Here is a 13,720-nt window from a genome sequence, read left to right as displayed (position 1 = left end):
ATCTCTTCCATTGCAGTAGATTTCCTCATCCCTATCTTTATTAAAAAAAAAAAAAAAAAAAAAAAAAAAAAAAAAAAAAAAAAAAAAAAAAAAAAAAAAACACCTCTTTTATGCCTAATCTGCCACAAGAGGAAGTGAAAAAAATAACATCATCCCTCATTCACACTTGGGAGGGACTTTGGAGAATGCTCTGGTGGAGGAGCCAACTAGTTAAGAAAGGGACCCCTTCGGCTCTACCCCAGAGGGAGAAGTTGGGATGTTGTATGATCTCAACTGGGTGGCTGTTTCCCAAAGCCAGAAGGAACTTGGGGCATTCAGATGGAATGCTCCAGGAGCCGAAGACAGGGTTAAGGAGACCCAGGCTTCCACGGTCCTGTGGCTGAAGCAACAGTATGTGTCCATCGCTCCAGCTCCCACGCACTTCCCCCAAGCGACTGGCACAGTGGAGGATTTCATAGACATCAGCAGCAGGCAGAATAGAGGCAGTAGGGCATGGCAGTCAAGAACATAGGCTTTTGGGTTCTCCCACGTAGCTCTTGACCTTGGGCGGTCTCAAAGTCTCAGGTTCCTTACCTGTAAAAGGAGAGTAGCCCCTACACGTGGCCCACAAGGTGTTTATGAAGATAAGATATCGTAGTATATGGGACCTAAGTTGCAGCCCAGTGGCAGGGTGCTCACGTAGCATGTTTAAGGCCTTGATTTGGATATCTAACACCACAGAATAAATGTACCACATTTAACCTGGTACTACAGGAAGGTGAAAGTGGTGGCTGCTGTTATAATTAACTGCTCTAAGGTGGCAGGCAGTATCTTCAGTTACATGTGGAGTATATGTAGTGGGTAGCCATTCCAGCTTGGATCTGGAAGTTCCAACCCCCATTGAGACTCTGGCAACCGTCACGCCTATGAGACGGGGCGAGGGTAGGCGCCTGCAGACCCGAGAGCTGGATGGGCCAGCGCTCTCTGTGCGCTCGCTTGGTGCCGGGACGCTGAACGGTGAAGGTGGACTGTGCAGAGCTCCGGAGAACACCACTGGATTGCGTTACACCTTCCCCAGACCCTGCGACCTACCCATTACTTAATTTGTGAGTTACGCCATTAAATAAATATCCTTTTAACTACGTGGAGTGGCCAAAATAATTTCTCCAATAAGTATACCTAGTCTTCTTATGTCTGTGTTCAACTCGGCTCCTCAACTGGCCTAGAATGGCTGACCAAGGACCAGGTTATGGGAGCAGTCTGCCCTGGTCCATACAGGGAAGGAGTACGCAGTCTACAGAGGAAATGTGTATGTGTCTTTTTAGTTCTATTTAGATGTCTCCACGAGTCTGTCTGCTTTTTATAATAACAACACCACTGACAAAAACATGCATCTCCACTAGAGTGGAGCACATCACTGCCCCTGCCGTGGGTACACTACACCCCAATGGCCAGGCCTTTGCTTTAAACGCTCACTGTGCTTTTCCAACCCCCCCTCAAGCCTTAGTGCCCATGGGCCTAGACCCCTGCATGAGCCCTTGGCTAGCTGGGCTCTTGTTTTCTCATTGCAAAGTTGGGGGGTGGTTCTGGAGGCTTCCCAGGTGCTCCCCCCTCTAATAGCCCACATACTTATGGTCAGACAAGAACAGGCACACCTTCCTATGGCTTGGGGGCTAATCCAGATTTAGCTAAACACACGGAAGGGTTGAGTCAAGGGCAAGCCTGCTTGGAGCTTTCAGCCTCTCTCCCGAGCCTCATACTTCTTGAGATCCTGTTATGTGGCCCATGAGCCACCGCTAGCTCGCTGTGCTTCAGGCAGAACTAACATCCCACATCGCCAGCGCTGGCAGGGAGCAGCACTCTCCCAGGAGTAAACATGCTCTTAGGATGAATCGTCATGGGTGAGGGGAAATAAGGAAACAGTACAACCAGCCTGTGTAAATAGATTCTCTGGAAAACCTAAAATGGCCATGCATGGCTCGCCATGGTCTGAAGTGGTAAACACCCACTTCCCACACAGACAGATACTGAGCTCCTGGGGAGGTGGGGACAGAAATTCCACAGAGCATATTTCTTCTGGGATGGATTGCCCCGATTTAGCACACGGCCATCTTTCTTCTCAACTTCCCCGCAAAGCACCACTGACTCACACCACCCATCTCTACTGACTCATGCCACAAAGCCAAGAGAGATACCCTTTCCCCCGAAAGGACTAAGAAAGACTTCACGGTCGTTCTTCAGCGACAAGGACCAAGAAATAGTAGCTCGTCCCTTCCCTTTTTTTCTAGGTAGTTTCACTGACCCTGACCTGCAGGCTCTGTACTAGAAGGACCAAATGATAGAAAATTCAAGTTCAAGCAAGAGAGGAAGAATGGATTACAGATAAAGGGGGGTGAAAGAGAGGGGTTTTTATTTGTAAAAATTAAGTATTCCTTATTCCTTCCTCCTCCCAAAATACTAACATTGTATATGTGTGTTGATAAACTTCACAGCCTGATTACTTGCAATGTCATTTATAAACACATAATAAAGGCTCCCAGACTAAAGTTAAAGTCATCGCTGACTTTCAGAAACTTGGAATGAACCAATTACACTACCTAGGCAGGCTCTTTGATTACAGCTTACTACCAAATGAGGACAAAAGGAAAATACTGAGACATGGTTTTGCTATGGAACATCAAAGTGCATATGAATTCACTTCTAGAAACAAAACTTTCACTGGTAGAGGGAGTCCCAGAGACTGAATCCTGGGGCTAGACACCTCCCATCCCAACATTACAAGAAGCACACAATGGGATAATGGGGTAACAGAGTCACGTGACCAAGAAAGTCAATGTTAAAGCAAGGTCAAGCTGGACTGTAGACCTGGCTCTCAGGCCTCCAATAATAATCATCTTTCCTCTCAACATAGAAAGGGCAAAGCCTTTGCTGCCAGGGTAAGCCCTGGGAAAGGCCATCTGGCCCCATCCTCATCTCAGTTCCATTGGCCACGATTGACCAAAGTATCTTCCTGATCCCAAAGGGCAGGCAGCCTAGAAGGCCAATAACAGGATGTGTTTTCATATAGATATTTTAAATGCACACAAGCCCAGGCCCGTCCCAGTTGCTAACGCTGGTAGATTACTCATTCTTCCTCCCAATCACGTCATGTGTGAGATGCCAGGTGGCTGTGGGATATTTGCTTACAAACGGCTACCACTGGTTTCCTTGCAAGCTGTTTATTTTTCCAGCCTCAGGTCATTACATCAGCCCACGGTTTCCAGTTGGGCAAAGAGTATAGACTTGTGGGGGTGGGGATCCAGTCAGGAGGTGCCATTGCCTCTGTGACCCCAAACCCCCGTCACAGAAGCTCTCGCAGCAGGAACTTCCTGGGTGGAAAAACAATCTCAACTGTAGCCAGTGGCCCAGAAGCTGGCCTACAAGAAAAACGTGCCCAAACGAGTAAGGGCAAGAATACTGTGAACCGGCCTACCTGTGACATGTGTACAAACACAGATGTTCTCATGCAAGAAGAAATGGGAATCTTGTTTCAGTGCAAAATGTGGGAAAGATGTGTTTCCACTTGGGGTTCCTAATGGTAGCTCTGTCTCCAGGGAACAGAGTGACTATAAGATGCTTCATCCACAGATACATACATGCTGGTCACGGAGGCACAGGACGGAAGGCGTTAGGATCTAACTCATGATGGGGCCAGGTTCTGGGTCCTCCTTGCAGCCCCTGATCACACCATGAAAGAGTTTTGTAGGAGAGACAAGAAGAAAGGAAATGAAAAGACACTAGCCTAGGCTTCCAGGGCAAAAGGAAACATGTCGCGGCCCTGGAGCATTGCCATGGCACACAAAGAGCGTGGTGGCCGCATCCATGACCCCACTTCCTGAGAGACAGCCCTTTCTCAGAAGAGGAAGCACAGCATTTTGCCATACAGAAACAAAAAGACAGAAATCATAAAAAGATTTTTATGAAGTATCTTCATACAGTCAGCTTAGAACCAGGGAGTGAAAAATGGTCAAATAAGGCTAATTCTTGTCATTTATCTTATCTCTTTCCCTTCTTCTATATAGAGATGGCTTGAACATATTTTAAATGTCAAGTATTTTAAGGAATGTCATGATTCCTAACTCTGGATAAAAAAAAAAAAAAAAAAAAAAAAAAACCAACTCAGCAAGAGTTCCCATTTCCTTGAAGAGGCAGCAGAGTCTCTGACCAACACTCATCTAGGACACGCTGCTCCCAAGGTCTGGGGTGTTAGCTGGCTAGAAGCATCCTCTTCCCAGATACAGGAAGAGTTTCTGGAGCCACGGATGCCTGTTAAGTGAGGTATGAGGGAGGCAGTCATGGAAGGGAGAACCAGAAAGGCGAATCTGGATATGCCGAACTTGCCAAGGACTCAAAAGGCCACAGCAGCCACATGAGCGCATGGCGAAGCTTTCCAGAAAGAGCCAGACCCTCCAGGAGGGGAGAAGCCTGGATACGTCTGCAGGCGTGTGTGTCATGTTATTGCACAACTTCAGGCACCCAGTGGAACCTTGCCAACGTCAACAGTCCCCAGGCCAGAAAACAAACCTGGCGTCCCAGGGTCTGAGTGTGAAAAAAGGATGTTTTGGGGTGTAAGAGAAACTGCAATTGCCTTTTTCCCCCCTCTGGGAGAAGGCTGAGAAGATGAGCTCTCACCCAGGCATACTTCACAGAGTCTGACTTCATCCTCCCCGTGCATGTGGCTGGAGTTCATCTGAACCCAGAATCTTCCACCAAAACTCTAATTGAAAAAATGGTCTCAAGTGCTTAACTCTGAGGTTCCAGTCCTCATGAAGAGCAAATGGACCAGATGCAAGTTCTCATCTAAGGATGTCTGATTGGTCGTTAACTGGATGTGCCAACATGTGAGCAGGGGTAGCATAGTGCAAAAAGGCGCTCCACCGAAGCAGCCTCGCTTTATTTTGTTTTTAAGTTATTTACGGTAAACCTATGTGCCCAGAATTACAAGTCTAAAACCGAAGCCTCACAAAATCCTAAAGGGCAATAACTTTTGTACATATAAGGAAGGCAAGACTCAGCAAAGTTGATTGGCTTTCCAAGGCAAGAAAAGGCAGCCTGGGAAACCAGGTCTACATGTCCATCTGATTCCAAAGCCCATGCTTCGACCAGTATGTGGCTTGTGTATAAAAGATTCTCTACCCTGCTGTCTGAAAATCCAGACATCCTGAAGCTTCCTTGGCAACTGGTTGTGATAGCATGCACCGGAACCGAATGGTAAAAGCTTAAGAACGGTCCGTGTGAGGTGATGAGTCTAGTGAGGGGCCCCAGGAGTTCCTGTGACGGTACAGGCTGACCTGGAACATCATGAAACTTCTCAGGAGCCACAGCTCCTGCTTCTGCTTGCTCTATGAAGGGGCCAAAAAAATTTGAGTGAGACAACCCCATGCACACACCTCCCACTCAAATGCCTGTGTATACCAGGGGCCAGAAAATTTTTTCTGTGGAAGATCATAAAGCAAGTATCTTAAGCTTTACAGGCCATACAGACTCTGTGATAGCTATTTGGGCCTATTCTCATGGGTGAAAATGGTCAAAAACAACAGTGTAGCTGTGTCCCAATAAAACTTTTTCTGCAAAAACAGTCAGGTGGCTACTTGTTATCTGCTAAATACTCTTGCAGAACCATATCTTTTATACCTGATTCCATTAATAATATTGACAGGTATCCGTCAGTATGGCCAGATGATAATGACAGAGAATATTCTAGTCTGTTAAGTGATTACTAAAACCAAAGCCTAATAATTTTCCTTGATGTATTTCCTCTAAAGAAGAACTAGCTCTCCTGCAACTAGCCTGTCCTACATACTAACCTTATAGAGTCAACAACTATGGAAAATAAAGGTGGCTGGGTCACCTCAACAAGAGGAAGATAGTTGTACTTGCCTAGAAGCAATTTCTCAACATGGCCCTATGATCATACAATAGAAAACTACATAAACCCCTAGGGGTGGCAATCAGAACTCGACACCATTACTCTATTACACTCAGAGAACACACTTCGGAAAGATATGTGTCATTAGCCTCCTCCGATCTAACCACAAGAAGCACTGTCATTGGTTAAGTATGGTGGCACACATCTGCACTCTTAGCACTCAGGAAGTTGAGGCAAGAAGACTCTGAGTTCCAGGTTTCCCTGGCTATATATCAAGGCACTATCCCAAAAAATCAAGAGCTGAATATATCTATCAGTGGTAGAATGTCGCATGCACAGGGCCACAGCATGCACAGGGTCACAGCATGCACAGGGTCATAGGATGCACACAGGATCATAGCATGCACAGGGTCATAGCATGCACAAGGTCATAGCATGCACAGGGTCACAACATGCACAGGGTCATAGCATGCACAGGGTCATAGGATGCGCACAGGATCATAGCATGCACAGGGTCATAGCATGCACAAGGTCATAGCATGCACAGGTCACAACATGCAACAAGAACAAATAGATGCACAGGTCAAGCATGCACAGGGTCATAGCATGCACAAGGTCATAGCATGCACAGGGTCACAGCATGCACAGGGTCATAGCATGCACAGGGTCACAGCATGCACAGCACCACCAAACAAAAATCCTCATATTATTGTTATCAACAATGTTGACAGTAATAACTACACACACCTAAGAACTCACCGTCTAGCCAGGCATCAGTCAGGAAGCACACAGACATTAACTTAGTGAGCCTTTAGAAGGACAAACAATGAGCCCGCCCTATAGGTAAGAACTGAAGCCAGGGAATTTATTTGCCTAGAGTCACTCACTGAGTGTAAATACCTAGATGTTGCTGATTCCAAAGCCTGTGCTTTACCTGCTGCACTATTCTATCATACTCTAGCCCAAGGCAATTCACATGGCCTCTTTTATGTCACCATCCCATCCATCCATCTTATATCAAATAGTAAGTCAGTCACACGGAGAAACACTGAGCAGCCCGAGCCATACAGAAAGCCCACCATTCGCTCTTGGTCTCATTCCCTGAACACTAGCCTCCATACTGCCACCTATAGTACAGAGCTGGCACGCTGTAAAACAGAGAAGCCAATGACAGCACACCCACTCACAGATCAATGGTCACAGAAAACCCTGCCTGCCCACTCAAAGGCAGGAATCCTTTGTCCACAGTCCTTGCCACCCATAAAGGAAGGATATGGCTAAATTAAACTCAGCCAACAACATAAATTATGCTAAGTGATAGTTCTCATAATGATGTCTTAAGTGCAAGAATGATCCTCCCGATAATAACACAGCTCTGGCTCGTTGTGATGTTTTCCATTGGTGAGTATTTAGTCTCTACTGATGGCCAGTGAACTTGGTTGGCTTCCATCTTGGTTGGCAGCAAATAATGTTCAAGTAAATCCTATGAATGTGATCATGCCTCAGAATTCATCACCTTTCTACCCAGTCAATGCCAAAACCTGACCACCATTCCTGAGACCTCAAAAGATCAAAACAGGAAGGGCATGACTGTAAGCAGCTTGAAAACCTTAAAACAGAGGAATTAAGTCTGTTGGCGCTTGAAGTCAACTTCTGTATGCCCAGCCTGCTCCTTTGAAATTCTCCTGGGTGGCATTTAGAAAGTCAATCAAAATATTAAAACACCTTGGCAAAGTTTGACATCCAAACAGATCAACTACTCATAAAAGTTGATCCTGGCTAGGATAAAAGAAGAAAATAAAAACTGGAGGAGACTAACTCATCAGATCTCCTTATTTTATAGCTGTAGACAAAGAAGATAATACAAGTTACATGACTTGCCCCAAACCACCCCGTAAAGCCGAGTGAGGTGGACACAACCCCAGCAGGGTGCCGGGAGGAGACTGGGGCGGAAAAATCACGAGTTTGAGATGGACCCGGGCTAAATAATAAGACCATCTCAGAAAAAGGAGTAAAGGAGGAGGAGGAAGAAGAGAAGGAAGAGGAAGGAGAGAGGAGGAAGGGGAAGGGAAGGCAGATGAGAAAGAGAAAGGAAGGAAACAGATAAAAGGAAATAAATCCACACAATGAGTAGTCGTGGAACAGCTATGGGACACCCAGAGACAAAGAATTGAATACATACGTAATTCAAGGGAGATTGAGACAAAGAATTGAATACATACGTAATTCAAGGGAGACTGAGACAAAGAATTGAATACATACGTAATTCAAGGGAGATTGAGACAAAGAATTGAATACATACGTAATTCAAGGGAGACTGAGACAAAGAATTGAATACATACGTAATTCAAGGGAGACTGAGACAAAGAATTGAATACATACGTAATTCAAGGGAGAGTATTTACCTGAATTTCTTACATTGGTGTTATTCAATTTGGAGTCTTTGATTACCAAATGCTTAATCCATAGGGTGGGAGCTGTGATTTCTAGAAAAAAAAAAAAACAGGAAGGAGAATGTGTGTGCATATGTGGGCAAAGAGAAGTACAGGACATGGAGTATAACCCAAACTTGCAGTAGCCTTTTCAGAGGCCTACACATCAAAGCCTCAGCTATCTCCCTCTTGGCATATCAACCTCATCCCAGTGCCAACGCGCGCGCTCTTCCTTGTGACGGAAGCGCTTCTCCCCACCAGCTTCTAAGAGACAACCGGGGCATCCTGTGCTGGGATGGAGAGGAGTCGGAATCCAGAGGCACCAAGCCACTCCATCAAGGAATAAAAATATTATCCCAGGAGGTGAGGAACACGGGCCAAGCCAAGTCCCTCTCAACCGCTTCCCTGGGAGAAGATTTAAAGGGGATAAATCAACAAACGAGTGCCAGACCGCGCCGCAGAGACCAGTGGAGAGGAAACAGCTGAAGCAGGGCAGGTTCAGCTCCGGGAGCTTCTGCCCCGTGTGGGGAAGCAAGGAGTGAGTCTAACAGGTACTCCAACCCCTTCTCCCAGTCAAGACGAGCACACGCCAAGCACCTCCATCTAGGGCACCTCAGGGTGCCTGCAGGCTTCTCGGTACCAGCGTCACCAAGAAGACTGGAGGTGTGGCGATCCTGGGGGTGGGGGTCACCCTGAGGATACCAGATCTTCAGTGACAGCAGCAGGATGGTCTCCCCAGATGCCATCCTCTCCATCCTCCACCCAATCCCCTGGGACTCACGCTTTCTAATGACAAAGGGGGGTGTTTGTGGATTCTTATCGCACCTCTCAGTTCTCACTGAGCGGAGCCTACACTAGGAGCATCCCAGCCATGGTGCCATGGCATGATGTTCTTTGATTTCTCTGTTCCACTGTCTCAAGATCCAGATACACTGCTAAAATTTTGCTTTATGTTGTCTACTGGAAGCCGAACTTCATGGTCACACTTTCTGGAAACCTGATTCTGCCAAACGTCCTGTTCCTATTCACAGGAATCTGGAGCACTAGGGAAAGTCTCTGCAGAACAGAAGGCCAAGTGCCCGCCACTTTGGAACAGGAGCCAGGCTTCTGCACCCCAGCTCCTCCAATCCACTCCCCTTGCCTCCGGGGACTCCTAGCCTTTATTTGGTCACTATCCACTATTGCCCTTGACCTAGAATGTTTCTCCCAAATGTCTTCATTCAACTCCCCAAATCCCTATGCCCTGGCCTAGCCAGCCCCACTTGCCAATCTTTCTCCTACTTCCCTAATGGTGGCCCGTACCCATCACCTTTCCCTCCTCGTCCCTGGCCAATCCTCAGTGTCTGGAATACCCCTGATTCCTTCCTTCTGCTTACAAGATCCAGCACAAGTCCCTCGTCTTGCCAGCTCTTCCCAGAACAACGCCAACTCCTTCTTCCTTAAGTATCTATCACAGTGATAGGACCAAGACCTGGAACTTAGTTCAAGAAGCTCTTCTAGGGGTTTCAGTGAGAGGAAGACTGACATTCATATACTTCCTTCTCATCCCCACCTGACCCCCACCCCCCAGCAACCCTGCGCCACTCTAGGCACAGAGTGGGCAGTTCTAAGTGCTGAATCCCATGTTGAAGATCTGAAGACTGACTGCCTTCACCAGCCTTTCTCACCATGACTCCCTGGTCTTGGCAGCTTGGAGGGTCTGTCTAAACCATGTTTTTGTTGGACATTGGGCTACAGGCAGAGAGCCTGGGAAGAACAGAGGACCATTCCAGGGGTAGAGAGTGTGCACAAGTCACTTGGAGGTTTCGCATTTTTTTAAAAGGTTGGGGCAAACCAGCTTATACTGGGAAAAAAATTGAAATTAAAAAAAAGGAAAAAATAATAATGGAACTTAAACAAACATGTAAAGCTAATATCTTGCCCAATTCTGAAATTAAAAAAGAAAAAATAATAGTGAAGCTTAAACAAACATATAAAGCTGATATCTTGCCCAATTCTGAACATGAGTGGAAAGAGTAAGAGTGGAAAGTAAAAAAAAAAGAAAATAGCTTACCATCTCCATCGAATACAGGCTGGGTCTCCATCGTGGGGGTGGGCTTAGAGCCGTCATCTGAATTGAGGGTTAAAAAGAAATGAAAAGAGACTACCATTATTGAGGTAAATACTATCTACTCTCCAGAACTGTTGAATGGTTGGGGTTTGTACAAGGCCAAAGAAAAAGGAAGAGGAGGAAGGAGGAGGCAGAGGAGGGAAGCCGAGCCAGAGAGAAAACACAACAAAGCAAATCCAGGTGTGTGCTCATCCCAGGGACTCACAAGTTGCTAGGACTCACGGCAATGGAGACTTCTTTCTCATAAAGCTGAGGATTTGGTAGGACTCTTCCAGCCTACCACACCCCACAGCAGAGTAGGGTGGGAAGCCTCCCCCAGCAGCCCTGAGCTTTGTCTGGGCAGGCTAACACTGGCAGCTCTATGGCATAAAAGCCCGGGGTCTCCATTTCAACTCTCTTCTGCCAGTGCAAGGTAAGCCGTTTAGAATCTTTTTCTCATGGCCCTGGTTAAAGAGCTTAGACCAGACTCCTCCCTGGTTGCTTCTCCATCCCTGCCTTGAATAGATGGAAAGCGTTGCCTCCCTCGTACACACTGGAGAGAGAGGCAGCAGCATCCCACTGAACATTTACATTGTGAAGCAACACACTCAGAAATTCCCAGCAGCAGGTTGGCGAAGGGGATGGGAAACAACCCCAGAAATTGCTGAGATCACCCGGGGCCTCACTTTGACATTTCTATCACAGATGATGGGAGCAGGGTGCTCCCAGCAGCAAAGTCCCGGTACTTATCACTCCGTACCTTTGGCAACTCTTTCTGTAGAGAGCAAGAACCTCCATGTGTCAGGAGTCAGCTCAGACTGTTTATTTACCTGCCAGGATTCTGCTTTCATCGAGGTTCCCAAACCCTCAGCTTAGAAAAGGGTTTTGCAACGGTTTCATTGTTGCCCATTGAAGGAGTATTTTTAGACCATTTTCTCCAATCGCCCTCTAAAGAAAATGTTAGTGGACAGAAGAAACATTGCTGCACTGTGTACACCCATTTGTACTATGTAAGTAAAAAGAGTACGTTTTTTTCTCAATCCCCAAGAAACCACTATTCACACCCCCTGAGCAAAGGAGGAGGGAGGTTACCTCTGGCCATCCTGAGAATAGTTTAGAGATTTTTCTTTGTTTTCTTCCTCAGTGGAAGGAGAAAGGGTGAGAGCTATTGTTTCAGCCAGTTTGATGATTACACAGTCGCCCTCCTCCCAAGACCCCCCAGAGATCATTTAGAATGGAACGCTATGTTCCCTGGGCATTAACTATTTATAAAGAAGCCTCGCTCTCGGATAATCCATGAGACACCAATCCGACCACCAAAAATAACAGTGCCCCACCATCTGGAGCTCTGGTACCTTCCCCAATCTCCCTGCACCTTGTCAGAGGAGGGAGAGAGAATAATTCAGATCTCTTGCTGGTGTCAACCCTTGGAGACCCACACCCTCCCTAGAGGCTGAGGCCAGCCTATCTGACAGCGCTGTAACACCTGACCCTGGTATCACTGTCAAGTGCTGACACACCAAGCCCCAACTCTCACTGGGGCCAAAGCAGTCCCGGACTATCTGACATCCATCCCAAGAAATGAGACAGAGCAGAACGAGAGGCTTAAGTACACTACGCTGAATATCTTATTTGCCTCAAACTGGATCCCCTAATGGGCATCTTTTGATGTCAAACTGTGTGAGCTTGATCTGGAAGTCATTGAAGGAGAATAAACACCAAACAGAGCCACACAATGTCATTTTTTTTTAAACAGCACCGCTTCCCCCGACTCTATTAACACCTCTTTCCATTGAATTCAACAAGCCACTGAATGGAGTCCCCTGGCAGCTGCAATGCACATTTGGTCTGGTCACTCCTGCCAGATGCAGAGTTCAATGTGAATAGTTCAGCACAGTGTACTCAGCCCCCTCCTGGCAGGGTGGCTTCACTTTAGGAGCCTTGAGAGCTGACAAAGGAAAGGCAGGGTCAGAAGTCAACAGGGAGAGTCCAGATCCAAGAGCTTATGTAATATTTCACATTTGATGTAGACATTAAAATGTCTACACGAGAGCTACCTCTCTGTCTGGAGCAAGATAACTAAAAATAGTCTGCCTCCTTCTCCTGGCATCCAGATGAAAGCCTGGGTCCAGCCACCTGGTCTAGTCATCAGCAGAGAAGGTCTGTGGAGAGCAAGAAGGGCTTCCCAGGGAAGATCCGCACTTCTGCTGGTTGGGGGACCTCAGACCTAGGTACGGAAGCCCACAGAGCATGAAGCGGAGGCAGGGGGGGTGAGTCTTCCTGCTGGGTCGGGTCACTGAGGGTGAAGAGGTACAGCTGCTCTGTGCAGGGCGGTCCTAGATGGAAAGCTTTATGAAGTGAGAAAAGTCAAGGTACCCTGCTGCCAGGAGCCACCTGTGAAGTCCAGCACACCCCAAAGACATGAAGCCACGCCAAATCCAACAGAACTCTCTTACCATCAACTCCGGGCCTCTGGGCACCTGGCTTCTGACCTACCAAATAAGCACAATTTTTTTTTTTTTAATAAACATAGGTCCAAGGCTTGGGTCCAAGGTCCACAGCCACCCTGCTTCCTGGCAAGCCTTGGAGAAGCACCAGGCCCCACACTGGGCCCTGGATTTCTACATGTGCCCTTGGCTTCCAGATCCCTAGAGGGACCTCACACTGGCCCTTGTTTACATCCATACATTGCCTAACCTAAGCCCCTCACTCTGTCTGGGCAGCAATACCATCTGTTAAACATGAAAGATGACTGCCTACTAAGCTTCAGGACACTGGCACGCTGTGGGGTGTGAATAACCATAAAATACTGTTAAAGGAGTTATTCGACTCCATGGGTATTAACCGACTTATTTGAATTACTTACTTGTAAGACTGGATTTATGAAATTAAGATCCTATCAAAGTTTTTAAAGCCTGTCAAATAGACCTTACAATTCAATAAGATGACAACTTCATCTTAAAACTTGGCAGAATATTTTAATAAGCATTTCTCTCTCTCTCTCTCTCTCTCTCTCTCTCTCTCTCTCTCTCTCACACACACACACACACACACACACACACACACACACACACACACACACGCCAAAGACATAGAGATGCATAATAAACACACTAATCATGTTCAGTGTCATTCATCATTAGGAGGTACAAATATACACAATGAAGGTGCTTGCCTGTAATCCCAGCAAGCAGAGGCAGGAGAATTACTACACATTCAAGGCCAGCCTGTGCTACACAGTGAGTTTCAGACCAGTCAGGGCTACACAACAAGTTCCTATATCAAACAAACAAACCAAATGACCCCACAAGA

General features: G+C 46.8%; 1 protein-coding gene across 9 annotated transcripts in view; it reads right to left on the bottom strand.

Annotated features, from left to right (window-relative positions):
* The window catches only part of Smoc1 (SPARC related modular calcium binding 1), a 165,330-nt gene that overhangs the window by 27,551 nt on the left and 124,059 nt on the right, over window positions 1-13,720 (bottom strand). For 4 of the 9 annotated variants that reach the window (XM_037210682.1, XM_037210684.1, XM_037210685.1 and 1 more), the window contains 3 exons: window positions 12,865-12,900; window positions 10,373-10,462; window positions 8,293-8,373 (listed from right to left, as the gene is read on the bottom strand). In XM_037210682.1, the coding sequence (XP_037066577.1) occupies window positions 8,293-8,373; window positions 10,373-10,462; window positions 12,865-12,900 (207 nt within the window). The remainder of the gene's footprint in view (window positions 1-8,292; window positions 8,374-10,372; window positions 10,463-12,864; window positions 12,901-13,720) is intronic. The other 5 variants (XM_037210683.1, XM_028877560.2, XM_037210686.1 and 2 more) reach the window with 3 other exon arrangements.

The sequence above is a fragment of the Peromyscus leucopus genome, chromosome 14 (genome assembly GCF_004664715.2).
Source record: "Peromyscus leucopus breed LL Stock chromosome 14, UCI_PerLeu_2.1, whole genome shotgun sequence".
Classification (NCBI taxonomy): domain Eukaryota; kingdom Metazoa; phylum Chordata; class Mammalia; order Rodentia; family Cricetidae; genus Peromyscus; species Peromyscus leucopus.
The sequence above is the reverse complement of the archived record's forward strand: the minus strand, read 5'-3'. Positions and strand labels throughout refer to the sequence as shown.